Source organism: Glycine soja, chromosome 4, assembly GCF_004193775.1.
Source record: "Glycine soja cultivar W05 chromosome 4, ASM419377v2, whole genome shotgun sequence".
Taxonomy (NCBI): Eukaryota; Viridiplantae; Streptophyta; class Magnoliopsida; order Fabales; family Fabaceae; genus Glycine; species Glycine soja.
The window spans coordinates 11,312,081-11,330,155 of NC_041005.1; the positions used below are offsets into that span (position 1 = coordinate 11,312,081).

The following is an 18,075-nucleotide window of genomic DNA, read 5'->3' on the forward strand; positions in this document are numbered from 1 at the left end:
TGAGGATGATATTGAAAATGACATTGAGATGAAATAATGTTGATGTTGATAATGACATTAAGATAAGATGTTGTTGATGTTGAAAATGTCATTGTGATGATGTATGTTGTGTATGTACATGGGGGGCTCCGTGACAATGATGGATATTCTTGGTGGGAGAAATAGAGTGGTTAAAGAGTTTTAAGCATCTCTGGAGAGGGATGACTAGAATCTTTAATTATCCACAATGAGAGCGTTGATGGTGCCCATGCTTCATACTTCATATTGCATGAAAATAGTATAAACTTTATCAGTAAGTACTTGTATTTTCTCACGAGGGAAAATAATTGTACTTAAGGGCATGTCACTCAGTTTGGAACTCCCTTGAGACTCAAGCTAATCACCATGGGGGGGAGGGGTTGCCTGTGCATGACAGGATGACTTCGACACCTGCTGTCTAGTTTTTCTAAGTGGGAGTGTCACGTGAACATGCTTAGACTATTTCCTGGCAAATGGTACCACATTGCATTTGAGGGTTGAGGTCAAGTGCACGTATCATGCTGAGCATGATTGATTCGAATTATGGAAAGCTGATGACTACTTGTTGAGTGTTTGTTGGACAAATGGACATTTGTGTATGATTATAATATTTATTAATATTTTCTTGCTAATCATGGTCCTTTGATTTTCGTGTTTATTCATTTTATAATAAACTCACCCTTGCAATTTTTGTATCGTCTGGTTGATACTTGTGATGATCGCGAACTTTCGTTCGTGGAGCAGATGGACAACAATAGATTACGTGGAGTGAGATTCTTTTGTTGGAGCCATCAAGTTGATGTGATGACGTTGAAATTATTTTGGGAGAGAGTTGTATTGTATAATTCTTTTTGAATTAAGGATGTAAATTACAGATTTAATTATATGTATGAACTAATTTGTCTTCCATCATGTGAATGATGTGTACCAAGTTAATATATATATATATATATATATATATATATATATATATATATATACCTGTTTAAGTATTTGTACATTGTTTGGTGAATGTATATCAGAAAAAATTTACTCTTGTTGTATAAGCAAATTAAAAGAGTTTTCATTTAAAAAATTGAAATTTACGTGATTTAGAGTAGTCATATTGTAGCGATGAGGTGGGTCATTACAATAATATATACCTGCACAAAGTGATTTCCATTGATAAATCCAATTGAAATGAGATGGGGTTTTGCTAGCACGAGACTCCTAAGTGAAAAAAAGGTCAAACTTTGCATCCTAGATAAATGGACCAATATAACATTATATTGACTAGCATAGACATAATCCATGTCGAGAATGGTCATCCACTTCTCAACGGGTACTAGGTCATCTTTGACATACAAAGAGATTATTAATTTCAACAGTCTCTCTTCTAAACCAAATAATTGAAAAATCACGAAAATTAGGTTGCAGTTGAATATTAGTGTCATCACCACCCACATTTTCATCTTTATCATTCCCCGTACCAGTATCGTTAGGTTACTTGAAAACAATTGTTTGTTGCATAATTTGCAGCGAAATGTTAATTTCATTGTGTAACCAAAAATTCGAAAAAAAAATGGAATTGGGATTTTAGGTGGGGTGAGGAAGGATATTTTGGTATTTGCTCTTGAATGGTAACGGGCCTAGAGCAATTTTGTAGGGGCCAATAATAGCTCCCTTCTTAGCAAAAGTATATGAGATTTGTCAACATATACCCATTTTGTTTTTTGGAATGAGTAAGTTAGCCAACCTTTTACTAACATATATCCACTTATTTCTTAGGAGTATGTTAGTATGCTGTAACTACAAATTTCTTGTAAGTTAAAATATATTTAAGATGTAACTTATTCCTTCTAAAAAAGCTAAGCGGATGTAAGCAAATTAATATATATATATATATATATATATATATATATATATATATAAAATGTTTTTTTAACTATGATTTTAGTTCCTAAATTTTTTAACTTTTATATTTTGGTCCTTTAGAAAACTGAGATGCTTAAACATTTTTTCCATCTAATATTTTGGTCTTTCTATCCAAATTGACCGTTAACGGCTTATGTGATGTTATTTATAATATTATTTTATTTTATAATAATTTTTTCCGGTTAAAAGTCACCAAAAATTACATAGATAAAGTATTTTTAAAAGATTAACATTTTGTGGCGACTATAAGACGCCGCAAAATACTAGAACCTGAAAAAGTAAAATTGTTGATTCAACAATAGACCCATACGTAATGCCCCAATCCAGGCAACACATCAGAACCATTCATCTCTTCCTCTAAATCACCATCTCAACCTCAAAGCCGCATTCAGCGTCACAAATTTCAGATCTGGTTTCGTATGTACGAGCCCTTCAGCCGTGCGACCCAAAGCAGTGAGACCGGGGACATTGGTGGAGATATAAATGAGTGGGCATTGAGTTGTAGCCAAAGATCTAGCAGCCATGGGAGATCTAGACGGTGCCGGAGACAACGACGGTGGAAGTGGTTGACGCTACTGCGAGTTAGTTCTGCCATTGAAACCCCTTTTTCTCTCCCTCATTCATCGGTCCACGTCATGAACCTGGTGACAGTGTAGGACGAGCACATCATAGAGTCGTACAGGTTCCACTTCGGCAACAACACGAGCCGAGGCAGGTCCTCGTAGAAGATTTGCTATGAATTCCGGTTGACAATCACTTTTGCGTCGCTGGTTTGTTGGGTTTCATGGAAAGTTACAGAAAAAGTAAAAAGTTTGGAGATTAAAAATATAATTTATCTTTTTTTTTATGAATTTTCAAGTGAATGTTAAAAAATCAAGTTAATAGATCTAACTATATATCTTGTTTTTTTTAATATATATTTGTAAAGAACAATATAGTGTAAAATTATTCAAAACACATTATACAGGTAAGTAAAATTGTTAAATTAAAATAACATTGAGAAATACTAAAAGAACTGTTTCTGGAGAAAAACATTTTTAAGAATATGTATTTTGCTTTAACATCTTTCAAAGCATTGTACTAGTTATATCTAACAGAATAAAATAAAATCAAATATATATTTTTTCTTTTACAGAAAAATTTAAAAAACCGAACCCTGTACAGGTGAGAGAACCTAATAATACAGACTCCAAATTAAGACTTTGTTTGAGCTTAATTTGCGAGAATAGCAATTTTTAATATAAGAAATCACTTCTCAAACTTTAAGCCGATTGATCAATATTTAAAAATAAAAAAAAAGAATCTGAAAAATAATGTTTTTCTTTCTTTCTTTTTTGATGAGCTATTTTTCTCAACATGCAGCTTCTGAAAAATAGTTGTTGTAGATGAAGGAGAACCTTCACGAAAAAATAGTGATTTTGTGGAACATGAACAAAGCATCCTGCTGAGAGTCTAAGAACGTTATGCCAGATATTGATGAAAGCAACAAAATATCGACTGCATTATTGGCACTTATAATTTAGCCTATTTGAAAAATTTGATATCCATGTTCCTTATGATCTTCAAATGTCCCATGGCCAATAACATTATACTATTTTTTGTAATAACATCACATCACATAGCATGCTTTACAAATAGGATACGTCAATCTCAGCATTATAAACAGTGACAAGTTTTTGTTGATTATGTACAATTTGTGTCACGCAAGAATATAGGAATCAATGATTGATCACTGTGACAAAGCAGATTTTGAGACTATGATATCGTTGCTACTTTGTCAAACATCCCTTACCTTCAGCTTTACTTCTGAGTGTGGATTGAGCGGCTTCTTTGGACTTAAAGGAACACTTGAGAAATTATGAACTAAAATTTTGAAGCATGGTAAAAGAACTATGTATAGAGTTCCCAAAATAAATGGTGATGCAACCAGCCACCCTAATAACTGCAAAAGATTGAAAAAACAAGAAATTTTCAAAATCGATAATTACACATTTTGGAAAGGACATCATCAAGCATGGACACTTCTAAAAGCAAAGTGATTCAGGCAGCAAGACATTAGTGAGGATTAGAAACTTGAAGTAATTCAAGCATATAATAAAATGTGAGATCCTATACAAGGAAACTACCCTTCCCACCCAAAGGGAAATTTAAAAGGTTTCTGCGTTACTAGGTAAATAAAGCACAGAAAATTTTTCTGTTTGTATCACAAAGAAGACTTGAGTGGTCAAAGTCAATTCCATTGTGCATAACTATTATCTAATACTTAATTCAAATAAGCTCATAAGAAAACACTTGTATATACATAAATAATGTCTGTTTCATGTAGATATCTCTATATTTAAGACAATTCCACAAGAAACTATCATGGGACAATGGCACCTACCGCATGGGCCACACTTAATAAGACTTCACGTGAAGCTTGGCCAGTAAGAACTTTCTTTAAAGCATCAGATGTTAAAGGGAAATGAGATCCACCAGAGATAACCTCACCAAGGCGTAGAAAGGGTACAACCAGACTGAAATGCCAAATAAAAGCAAACATCAATGTACAAACAAGAATAAAATCAATTATGTGCATGTTTGAAAAAAATTCGCATCAAGTTCGGATTGAAGAAACATATTGTTGCTTCTGTGTCATTTTAATGTTTTGATGTGGTTTTCTTGCCTTAACATGGATCAATGTGTTTCCAAACATGCTCTATGAAACAAAACAATATTCATCTGGGAATGAGAGTGTTGGGAAGTCCCATATTGCCTGCCTCAATTCTAAGGATGCAACTTACATATTTGTTGAGCAACTTCACTTAGTATCAATTGATTTTAAGCTGAAATCTAATAGAGAGAACCTATGTGTCCAACACATAACGTAATGGGGGTTATAATTAAGAAGATTTGTACACTTTCATTGTTTTTAAGGGCTCTCTACACATTTACTTCTCTACAGAACAATTTTAATACAAAGTGAATTTCCTATTAGGAACCCTTTCTCTGAAAATAAAAGCATGTTTCTGTATTACCATGATTTACACCATATATATAGTCCAACCCTTCGTAACTTTTATCTCTTAGGATGCAACAACTAGACCATATTCCACTAGGATGCTATATGGATCGATCAACACCGTTGGCCTCTGCAGAAAACAAAACTTTCAATAAAACTAGAGTAAAATCGTTTTTAATAGGTTTATCATTAAGTTTTGTTAGGTTTTCCTAATTGGACAATCTTTTCATTTGATTCACTTATCACAAGAACCTCTCTTTGTCCTCCTAGGATGCAATTAGATTTGAAAATAATTGTTTTCCATGAGAAATTAGCGTAAGATAAAAGAGCCCCTTCTAACAAAATTTAAAGTCATAAAGAAGTTGTTTACAATATATTTTCATAAAATATCTTGATTGTAACATGACTAACAAAATAAAAGTACAATGATTCACCATTGAGAAGGAAAGTAGATGTAATGACAGCACGGAATGTATATTACCTCAACTCTATGGGAGTAGCAATAAAGTTTGCAAGCATCACAGTTGGAGCATGGCAAAATGATCCAAGCAATGCAATAGCCATTCCGCAGAGGAACACAGTGACACCTATTTGAAAAACATTAGCATGTCTAACAAATTATAGAAGAACTGCCCCATTTCATGCCATTATAATTTGTCAGATATCTAATTAACAGCATATTTTCTTCTTTGGATCGTTTTGTGATGCATTTGCTAGGTTGAATCAGTTTATACTTAATTATGCAATTGCTTCTCAATCTTGAAATCAGATACAGTTTTGGGATTATGTTAGTCAAATCTGCATTTTCCATGAGTTGCATCTCTAGAGTTAATGGAAAGACATAGTTTTGGAAACTAGAGAGAGAGAGACACTAAACTTATGCTAGATGGCTACCAATACTGAACTGTGGTTATCTAGAGGTTGTATGGAAGGACTAATTAATTTAAAATTGATTTTTCAAACCTCATGGCAAAGAGATGAATCATATTAGAGAGCCAACTGAAATCCTATCACAGTCATTAACCTGGATGAGTGGCTACTTACCTTTTCTGTCGGAAACCACTTATAAATATTCTGACAAAGAAAACCAGTACTTTATGCAACAACCAAATTTCATTTTTTAGGAAAGACCAAAAATTTCAACTTATCAACATATTTATCATTAGGAATTAATTGTTCTAAAATATCCTCCTTCACCATGTTAACAATTATTATATATTATGATAACCAATGTAATGTTCAACCATGTTAATCAAACTGGAAAGAAATTGTGCACATTTTTTTTAATTTAGTGGATACAACTTTGTTGTGTATGTGGTGTCAGTATCAATGGTTATTAAGTTTTATATTTGATCAAATCATCTTAATCTCTGTTTGGTTAATACACTGGGGCAATATATACTGGATGACATGATATAAAATTGTTTTATTTTGCTTAATCAGAATCTTGAATGTACTTGTTAAGAAAAGTTATTTATGAAAGAAAAAAAAAGGTTGTAATAAAGAATACGTAGTCTCCATCTGTCAATTGAAAATATGCTGACATCCAGCACCAACACTCAAATATTCCATGCCCGACCAAGTTGGTCATTTCTACTTTCATTTTTCACTAATTCAAAAGTTAGTGCAGCATGAAGTTTCTCCTTAGTTGGTTCTATATCTAACATATCGAATGTCATCACCCCTCTAAGATGCCTAGTGAGTTAGAAAACAAATAGCCTAATCACAAATCTGAAGCCATTTATCTTGTCAGCAATTAGGACCAAATATATAATAGGCATTCTACATACTACATGGAAACATTCTACATTTATTCCCCCACCCCACCTCCCCAAATTTATATTACAGTATGCCAATCACAGTTCCTTCAATTCTTCATTTTAACAGGGAGAGGGATCTCCACTCCGCTATTGTGACACATCTAACATTTTAAATAAGTAGGAAAATCATTTAAATCTGTAAAGTTGCTATCCTATTCAATCACCATGTGTGCAAGCAATAAGATTTTAGTTACAAGCATGATTTTGAGTGGTCAGTGGTATAATAAACACATCCAACATAAATGAAAATACAACTCCAGGTGGGTTAATTACAGCATACCACATATAGGAAATAGTCCCAATGTAATACCAAGAGCAGCAGAGAAAGCCAACTGGTTTGGTTCAGTTCCTCTGAAAAAAAAGTACCAAAAATCATCAAACTACAGCTGTATTCAAAGATTTCCAAAGGCTAAACTAGACAACAATTTTAGTTCCATAAAAGCATGTGATATTCATTTTTCAGCATAAAACACATTCTCACATGGCTTCCCAAAAGATAGACAAAAAGAATTTAATTAAAGAAGCAACAACCTTATATGAAAACATAGCCAAGCATCAACAAGAGGCCACTCACAATTGTTCTTTTTCAATAAGATATACCCAGGAAATTATATTTCCAGGCCTAATTTGTTTTAGAGAGGGAGTAATTAAAATGAAGAGCAAATTATATCATATATCACATACAACCATTGCATTGGAAAACCAATTTTTTTTTAAATAAATAAATTGAAGATGGATCAAATCACATGTAGCAGTGACTCAGAAAAATGAATTGTAGATCAGGGAAAGAGAGGGGAAAAAGCGAAAAGCTTGAAGAGTACCTTCGGATAATGGAGAGAAGGGGATCAGTGATCTTCTTTTGGACCCAACTGGTTATTCTCACATTCCCATTTACCATCTTCGTCCAAAGCTTCAAAATTTAACTTCCAACTACGAAGGGTGTTCCACTAAATTGAGACCTAGATGTTCCCAAATCAAAGAATAAGGGTTCTTTCTCTCACCACAAGAAACCCCAGCTCCAATCCAAGGGAAAAAAAATAATCGTAAAACTAATTATATGTGAGAAAAAATAACCCCAGCTCAATATCTTAATTAATTTATTTATTAATTGCTTATGGGAAACAGAGATGATAAGAATATTCTGTTGGGTTGGGAATTGCATGTCAGAGAGGTTTTTTTTTTTTTTTCAAAATACATCTTCTCACTTCTATGTTATCCTAAAATACACATGTTTTTTGAAATTTTTTTAATATATAAACATGCAAAATATGTTTTGAAATTTTTTTAATATATAAACATGCAAAATATGTTATAAGGTAATAGCGCATACTTCCCGTAAAGCCCATATAATGCATGGACCAAATAACCAAAAGTTTTGACAGCTAGGCATATGATTCTTTCCATTTTCCATGAATCATCTCCAATACTCTTTCCTTTGCTAACCATGTCTTTTTTGTAGGATAGGATATAATTCATGAACGTTTTGATCTCTGCAATCAACGCCTAGATGGAGATGGTTGAATTTGTTTTGACCATTGGTTGGATGATATGTGCTATGACGTATTTTTCTAGTTGTCGATGATCTTGTCCTCGTTGAACAGCATGCACCTAAGCTCCATGTACAACCATTTTCATGTGATTTACACATGAAGTTTTGTCAAAATAAATTGTTCTGCAATCAAAATGATTTCTGATGTTGTATTCTTTGACTACTCGAATGCATTGTGCTTTTTCATCGAAGGTTATGTCAACCTTGAGTGCACCGGTTGGTGGTTATACATTATGTTGTTGCTGAAGGAAATGGTGGCGATCAATGTAGTGTGATAGGTGGTCAAGGTTCATGTCGACTGGACACCTAGGTTGGTGATATTGCAACGGAGGTGACAGAGGTGTCATTGGTCTGCCAACACCCTCGTCATCGCTTTGGTCATTATTTTGGTGATTGATGTGATCAAAGAATTGTTGATCCTCATCCTCACTAAAACCATCGTTAGCGATGAGATGTTCATTTCGGTTTTGATGTTTGTGTTTGTGGCTGTTGTGAGGGTGATTTAAAAGGGATGAAGGATGGTTTTGTTGGTCAAAGGAAGTTTCTTGGACATCAAGAAAAGAATCATTTTTGGATAATAGTTGTCTGTATGAAATATAAATGTCAAATGCCTCTTGTGTTTCAAGGTTGTTGTATGAAGACACTGGATCATTGAGGTTTAGGTTATTATACGGTCATTGTTGTGGAGGAGGTAGTTGTAGTTATAGACATGACGGTTGTGGAGACGATGGTTGTGGTTGAGAAATAAGGTCAGTAACAACATGAAATTCAGCAGAATTTAATTGTGGATTATGGAGAATTGTTTCCATCGTGCCTCTGAGATCATCATTGTCGAGTAATTGTGCTGAAATATAACGTGTCTGACCCTGATAAAATGAAATAGGGACACAAAATAACAATCGAGCAACTTTTGCAATTGCTCGAGTAAGGAGACAATTGTTAATTTTCCGAATCAATTATGCTAACGTAATAGAACGACTGACGTAAATAAATATTGGGTTTGCACATGTGTACACTGATCCCTGAACTGGGTCATTTGCAATGTGACCATTATTGTAAATGACAGTCACAATTTCTTTAGGTGGAGCCATGGTGGTGTTTGTGGGATATGAGTGGAAATAATGTGAGTGTTACAAATAGAATTTTGTTTTGTGAATTATTGCGTGTGATATGTTGTCAAATGGTGAGATTACATATAGGGTGAGAAAGTTTAGTATGAGAGTTAGGTGGAAAAGTTAGGTAGGAAAGTTAGGTGGGAGGGTTAGGTGGCAAAGTTAGTTACGAGGGTTAAGTAGGAGGGATATGTGGCAAAGTTAGGTAGGAGAGTTAGGTGAGAGGCATAGATAGGATATTCAATACATGTGAGGGAATATTGTGCAGCTGTGGAACAATGTACACATGTGAGTAAACAGTGTACAACACTACACATTAATGGACATGATAGAATGTTTGTTGCATCATGAGTGTTGACCGCGGTGTTCTGCATCGTGCGCCGAGCTCACGTGGATTGTTAAGAACCACCTTAATAGGGTAAACTTACGCATGTGAGTGAACAATGTGCAACACTATACATTAATGGGGTTGTTGGTGCATGTGAGGGTTAGGTACGACATTGCTCCGTATCTCTAAAATCATGTATGTGTAGGCTATTATTATTGAAGTAAATTGAAAATAATAACTTCAAAGCAAGCAACAACTACAACTACATAATAAAGACTGAGAAAAACTTAAATGCAATACAACAACAAAATATATTAAATTATTCATTCTAATTTCAGGGAATTGTCTAGCTTTTGCTCCATGTCGGCCCAACTTAGGTCATTAACTTGAGTAGGTGATAATGAATTATGAACATCAACTTTAAGTTTCATGCATATTACACTTGTCATATTCACAAATGTATGAAACATGCACATTCGAGTTAACATGCTTTCGAATCTCGAGGCATTAAAATGAGACAAATTAAAAAATGTGCTTTGGAATCTCGACGCCTTACAATGAGATAAAGTGTAATGTTGAGCCCATGCGGATTGTTGAGAACCATGTTAATGCGATAAACATAAACATGTGAGTAAAAAATGTGCAATACCACACATTAATGGGGTTCTCGGTACATGTGAAGTTTAGGTACAACACTGTTTCACATCTCTGAAATCATGCATGCGTAGGCTATTATTATTGAAGTAAATTGAAAAAAACAACTTCAAAGCATGGAACAACTACAAAAACATAGTAAAGATTGAGAAAAACTTAAACGTAATACAACAACAAAATATGTTAAATTATTCATTCTAATTTCAAGGAATTGTGTAGCTTATGTTTCATTGATTCAACAGTAACGATTTTGTCTTGTCACCATTGATATAAACGTATGCACAAATCTTTGGTGATATGGTACGTTTATATATACAATTGATCATGGGTCCATGATTCACGTGAATTGGAATCTCGATGCATGACATTAGCACAATCGTGTTAACGTGCTTTGAAATCTCGAGGCCTTACAATGAGATGAATTATAAATGTGCTTTGGAATCTCGAGGCCTTACAATGAGATAAAGTGTATTGTGCTTTGGAATCTCAACACAATTTATATGATAAATAGATGGGAGGTGCATGATAATACCACATTTTCATCACCTAACTTCAAATTTTATATCATTTTTACTCGATTTACCATTTGGCATCGTTGTCATGGCTCATAAACCTCTATTGCGTCATCAACGCATTCACTGTTCACGTACCATGATTAACGACTTAATCACTTCATATTACCATACAATACCTGAACCAGAACCACAAATTATACCATTATTATCGTCTACTGGGTTCCAACATTTGCCCTAATCAAACAGTGCAAAATTGATCCTGCATTGATCACTGCATTGGTTGAACGATGGATGCCTGAAATACACACCTTTCACCTTCCATGGGGTAAGTGCACCATCATACTCGAAGATGTTGCACTGCATCTAGGCATTAGAGTCGATGGTCGTGTTGTGACTGAACCTAACTTCTTACATTGGGATAAGTTATGCGACAAGTTACTAGGGGAGGTCCCTCCAAAAAATGCACGTAAGAAAGCTGCACTGAAGAACCAACAATACACCAACAACAATGCAGGTGTAGAGCTTACATAATGTACATGATTGGCGGTGCTTTAATTCCTGAAAAATCTGGAAATAGAGTTCATCTAATGTATTTGAACCTTTTACATGATTTGAACAACATAAAGAAAAAAATATAGTTGGGGTTCGGCTTGTTTAGCAAACCTTTACAGAGAACTATGTTGGGCATCATATGAGGTTGGTAAAGTTGTGGGTGATTGTGCCATACTATTGCAGTCATGAGCTTGGTACCGCATGCCTTTTATTGCACCAAGAGTCACACGACCTGAAACAACTTATCCACTGGCTAAAAGGTTATTTACATATTACAATGAATACTGATTTTGTATGTTACATTTCAGATGAAGTGGTGGTAGATTAGAATATAGGGCCACACCTTATGATGACTTGGTCGGATATAGATCTCATATAGATCATATGGAGAGTCATGAGGTATATTACTATCATGAACTGGACCATCAATATGTACATATTAACATTTACTAATGTTGCATTGTTAGCATATATTTCAGTTTTCTTGGGTCCCATATAGAGGATTTGAAGAACACCTACCGAGACATGCATACAGAGACATGGAGATTTGGTCTGCTTGTACTGCAATTATTTGTTTTCTGATTGTGGAATGACATCAAACAAATCGGGTCAAGCTACAATTTGGACTACAACAAGATATCCTTGTTGATCCCATGAATCTTGATCGACTTCACCAAATTGATATGCGAGACAATCATTACAGTGACTTGATGGAATATCATGCGGAGTGGATTAATATATGGAAAAACAAACGCAATGATATTTTAACTAAGCAATGGGTTGAAGGAATAGTGACACATACACCAACATACATGGAATGGTATAAGAAAAACACTATTTTGTTGTCTGTTGCACAACAACTAAATGATCTGCGCACAACAATTACCCATAATGTTGCAAGGACAAGTGTTGGACAAACACATTTTGAAATTTCATATCCTCAGTCAATGTATTGTATTCCTTCACCTGTTTATCAAACTTTTGGCCAAATTGGCGAGTCAGTCAGCAGAACCAGTCATAAATGGATGACCAATTTATTTGGTGTCGATTTGAATACACCAAATTTTGCGGTATCATATTTAGCTTCTTTACAATAGTTCGATACACCACATTCGTTTGGAGAACAAAGACAAAGTTCTTCAGCTGCAGCATCCCACACTGAATATACTGACATAGAGCAACAACATCATCATGACGTGGAAGAACTAGTCATACAGGACAAAAGAAATCCGCGACGTAATTGACGTCCACCATCCTATTGGACTGGTCATAGTCTTGGTCATTGAAGTATAAAATGTTGTGATAATAGGATCAAATATGTTTAAGTACCCTTGTAACGGTTTCGACCCTTGCAACTAGGCTTAAGTGTCTATGTTTTGCATTTTTTTAAAATTATGTCCAACACCTTAATGATATTCATGACACACTTTTTCCATAGTTTGAGCGTCAAAGAATAAAAAAATATATATTGTGCACCAGTTCCATGGACAACCACCTTAAAATAAGAGCACAAAATCGAAAAAACTATGATTTGGACACTCTGAAAATTATAATGGACGTCTACTACATCAGTTACCAGGGAAAAATCAAAGTCCAAATTGATAACACTCTACAATTTGCACATGTCTCTAAAAAATTAAATGTCTCACCAGCAAAACTGACATGAGATGGACAACTCAAAATTTCTTTTTTCACTCTGAAAATTATAATGGACATCTGCTACATCAGTTACCAGGGATAAATCACAGTCCAAATTGACAATACTTTGCAATTTGCACACATCTTCAAAAAATTAAATGTCTCACCAAAAACACTTTGCAATTTACACATTGTGGACCCTTGCAAATATGCTTAAGTGCTCATTTACCTGTTCATCTCAATGTTCAGTTAAGTAGTGACTCACCTAACTATAAGCAAATTCTATAAATACCACTACAGATCAAGACATTCGTAACATTTTCAAATTTTCATCTCAATCCCTATCACAATGTATCACCCAACTATATATGTTTGTGTTTACTACAATGGTCAAATCTGCAACATTAATGAGGGTACAACCTTCGTTAGTAACAACACAAAAAATTTCATGGTCAACAAGGCCATAGCCTTTACACAATTACTTGAACTTATTCACCAAAAACTAGACATTGAACCACAACAACACATCCAACATCTCCACTTTCGGTGCCCTATATTTGAGTCAGGACAACGTTATATGTACACATCTTTTATTCTGTGAGATGATGCTGATGTTTGACAAATGTTTAAGATTTTTTACAACAACCTATCACTACCATTTGTGGAGTTATTTTCCATAATTTGTTACATTAATAACCCACCAAGCAACCAACATGGCTCAACCTCCAATATTGAGGACTTATTAGATGAATACGAGACTTGTTGGGTCAAAAACCATGGTAGTGATACTAACTCCTCTTACGGGCCCGAAGGAAGTACCATGTCTCCATCTCACGAAACAATATTCAAACGGGATTGGTAATCTAGGGATGATTCATGTCTTAGTTATTTCTGCTTTGAGGTTTTCATGTAGTGTCTTATGTCCGTGTTCAATGGTCACTTTATGTAATAAAATAAATTTTTTGTAATTTACACTAGACTATTTCAAAACATTAAATGTCTCACCAGTAAAATTGACATAAAATGGACAACTCATAATCTATTTTTTCACTTTGAAAATTATAATGGACGTCTGTTGCATTAGTTACAATGGAAAAATCACAGTCGAAATTGACAACGTAGCAATTTGCACACGCCTTTAAAAAATAAAATGCCTCACAAGCAAAACTGATATAAAATGGACAGCTCATAATCTTCTTTTTCACTCTGAAAATTATAATAGACGTCTGCTGCATTAGTTACAATGGAAAAATCACAGTCGAATATGACAACACTTTGCAATTTGCACACACCTCTAAAAAATAAAATGTCTCACCAGCAAAACTGACATAAAATGGACAACTCATAATCTCCTTTTTCACTCTGAAAATTATAAGGGACGTCTGCTGCATTAATTACAAGGGAAAAATCACAGTCCAAATTGGCAACACTCTATAATTTGCATACGTCTCTAAAAATTAAATGTCTCACTAGCAAAACTAACATGAAATGGACAACTCAGAATATTTTTTCTTACTCTAAAAATTATAATGGACATCTGCTACATTAGTTACAAGTGAAAAATCACAGTCCAAATTGACAACACTCTGCAATTTGCACACGTCTCCAAAAATTAAATGTCTCACAAGTAAAACTGACATGAAATGGATAATTCAAAATCTCTTTTTTTCACTCTAAAAATTATAATGGACGTCTGCTGCATCAGTTACCAGGGCAAAAGAAACATTGGATTCCATAGAAGCCTTTAGCAGGAACACAATTCTAACCTTATGAGATTTCAATACACATCAACGGGGCAAAATGCTCATACAACTATAAATAACACAAAACACCCTTAATACAAACGCACAATTTCACACAGCATACCTTCACAAACCAAATTCAATCATATTACTATGTCATTTTTGGGAGAAACAAGCAGTCAGACCATTGCTAACTCGAGATTAGTCTTCATTTTTCCAAATGAATCAATCACTCACAATCAAACAGGTGTTTATTTTCAAAGTCCTACTCCAACACCAATGCAAGTTCCTAATGAGTGTTCTTTTGATACACTCAAGAGTAAAATGCACAACACCCTTCAGTTAACCAACGATCAATTAGTGGATGAAATATACTACCGACAGTCATTCATAGATGCAGGTGAACAATTTTTTTTTCAATCTCTATAATTGAAAAATGATGATGATGCTTACACAATGTTAATGTGCAATGAGCAATAATTATGTGTTGGCCCTATAGAATTATTATGTACCATCAATAGAACACCAGATGGTATACTCAACCTGCTTCAACCCACTATCACTCTCACTCATGATGCAATTATGTATTACAACAGGAAATGGAACATACCACGCCAAGTTAGGTTTTTGGGTTACTCCTTCACTGAAACAAATCCAATAAGATTTTATATTCCTTTAAGATGTAGCATGGACAAACTCAAGGATTTAATCAAGCAAGTTGCACCTAAGGGGGTTCCCCCTTATGGAATTCACGAATCACAATTGGTCAGACGATTGTTCTTTCGACAACCAGGTCATGCCAAGTATGCAGAAAGTTTAATTGAATATGAAATAACATAATTGAAAAATGACGAAGACCTGCTAAAGGTGTTAGTACAATCTAACTACTGGAAACGATTATGTCCAATAAAAATTTTAGCTATTTTTAGCAAACCAATAATCCAAATGGAAGAAGACATGTCTCCTGCACAACATCTTTTAGACTATCATTAGTTTCATCATATTTACGTTGTAATTCTATTTTTAGTACGTTTCGTTATTCTTGTCTATCATCTTAGTCACCGCACTGTTTAATTTTATATGTATCAATTATTTATTCAGTGTGCTTTTTAACTTGTTTAACACTACTAACTAATTTTCTCAATTTTTAATTAATGTACATACCAAAACAAAAATTTCATCGACACATAAATTTAGCTAAAAAAAATACATACATCATAACTAAAAAATTATACTATAATTTTCTCAAATTTTTACATTTTTCTTTATCTATCTATCTATCTATCTATCTATATACATACATACATACATACATATATATATATATATATATATATATATATATATATATATATATATCTTAAAAAAATTATAAAAATTATTTTAATAAAAAATTGGAGAAAAGAATTATTTTAAAAAAATTTAATTTTTTAATAAAGCAAATATATTATTAGACAATTTTAATAATTTTTATTATTAAAAGTTTAATTTTTCATAACAGAATATTATTTTAATAATATTAAAATTTTAATTTTTTAATAAAAAAATATTATTTTAACAATATTAAAAGTTTTAATTTTTTTTACTAAAGAAAATATATTATTAGGCCAAGTTCAAATTTTAAAAAAAAAATCACCTACAAAATGTCTTATATAAATTAAATAATACAAGAAAAGTAATTATACTTAATAATATTATTTTCTTATTAAAAAAATTATTTTAATAAAAAATTATTCTTACAATCAATTAAAAATATATTTATATAATATAATATTTGTATTATTTTAATAATTCAAATTAAAATAAAAATTTAAACATAAAAATTAATTAAAAAAAAGAAAGGAAAGTAAGTAATTCGGGGTGACTAAACTCAACTTCCCAAAACTGTATGAAAGTTGTGTATATTGGAAAATTTTCCAAAAACATGTGTATTTTAGGAAAACGTAGGGGTTAGAAAGTGTATTTTAGGGGAGAAAAAAACCTAGTTTTTTTTCCTACTTACACACTCTCTTTTCAATTTTTGCCCAAATTACACCTATTTAGGTAATAATACTCAAATTGTACCTCTTTTCATCCCTTTGAGAAGTCGAGACTAGCCACCCCGACTTCGGTGGTTCATTTTTTTTAATTAATTTTTATTTTTATATTTTTATTTTAATTTAAATTATTAAAATAATACAAATATTATATTATATAAATATTTTTTAATTGATTTCAAAAAAAATTATTAATAGATTTTTATTAATAAGAAAATGATATTATTAAATATAATTATTTTTCTTATATTATTCAATTTGTACAAGACTTTTCTTAAGTTAACATTTTGTTTTAAAAAAAAAATTGAATTTTATCTAATAATATTTTTGCTTTAATAAAAAAAATTAAAACTTTTAATATTATTATATCACTAAATATAATTTGTTTGTTTATGTCATTAGATTTTTTTTAAATGATAATACTTTTTGTTTAACAATTTATTTATAGAAAAACATTATATTACATTATAGAGGAAAATTCATTAATGTGTGGACCAAATGTTTGATTTAGAGAGAAAAAATATCCCAAAAGTGCAAACATTTGAACCCTAAAGTTTGGTACACGTATTAATGGGTTTTCATACACATTATATTACAATCGGGAAGATATAATTAGCTCCATCTTGTGCTGTAGCCATCAATAATGTGCTAGTATATTTTCCGTAAAGTCATGTATCATCTACTTGTACTATGATTTGCAATATGCAAATTCATTAATGCATGGACCAAATGACCAAAAGACACGTTTAAACATTCTTATGCCCAATACGATTTCTCCCCCCTCAAACACACGGAGTTTGAGTAGCTACTACATCCCCGGGAACACAAGATTGCAAAGCTCCCAAAATTTTTTGCAGCTTGGCATATGATTCTTCCTAGTTTCCATGAATCATCTCAAACACTCTGTTTTTTTTTTTTTTGCTAACCATGTCTTCTTGTAAGATGAAGTATAATTCATGAACGTTTTGATCTCTCCAATCAACGTCTTGATGAAGACTGTTCGGTTTGTTTTGACAATTAGTTGGACGATCTGTGTTATGACATGTTTGTTGAGTTACCGATGATCTTGTCTGAGCATTGGTGCGAGACAAGTGTAATGGCCTCTGATACTCTTGATAATCCATTTGTTATGCCTCTTTGAATTGCATGCACCTAAGCTCCATGTACAACCATTTTCATGTGATTTACACATGAAG

The 18,075-nt window shown here is 32.9% G+C and overlaps 1 protein-coding gene across 1 annotated transcript; it reads right to left on the reverse strand.

The window, feature by feature from the left end:
• Positions 1–3,450: 3,450 nt before the first annotated feature.
• LOC114409324 lies at positions 3,451–7,815 on the reverse strand. Its single transcript, XM_028372742.1, has 5 exons — positions 7,575–7,815; positions 7,034–7,104; positions 5,415–5,520; positions 4,316–4,448; positions 3,451–3,874 (listed from the first exon to the last, which is right to left on the reverse strand). The coding sequence occupies exons 1-5, from the start codon at positions 7,649–7,651 to the stop codon at positions 3,710–3,712; spliced, it is 552 nt and encodes a 183-aa protein (XP_028228543.1). The 5' UTR covers positions 7,652–7,815; the 3' UTR covers positions 3,451–3,709.
• Positions 7,816–18,075: the final 10,260 nt, after the last annotated feature.

Excerpts from the sequence above, each read along its gene's own strand:
- LOC114409324 (XM_028372742.1), bottom strand. The coding sequence starts at position 7,651 with ATGGTAAATGGGAATGTGAGAATAACCAGTTGGGTCCAAAAGAAGATC. Across the intron at positions 7,105-7,574 it reads CTTCTCTCCATTATCCGAAG|AGGAACTGAACCAAACCAGT; the intron begins GTACTCTTCAAG and ends CTTTTTTTTCAG. Across the intron at positions 4,449-5,414 it reads GCTACTCCCATAGAGTTGAG|TCTGGTTGTACCCTTTCTAC; the intron begins GTAATATACATT and ends TTGGCATTTCAG.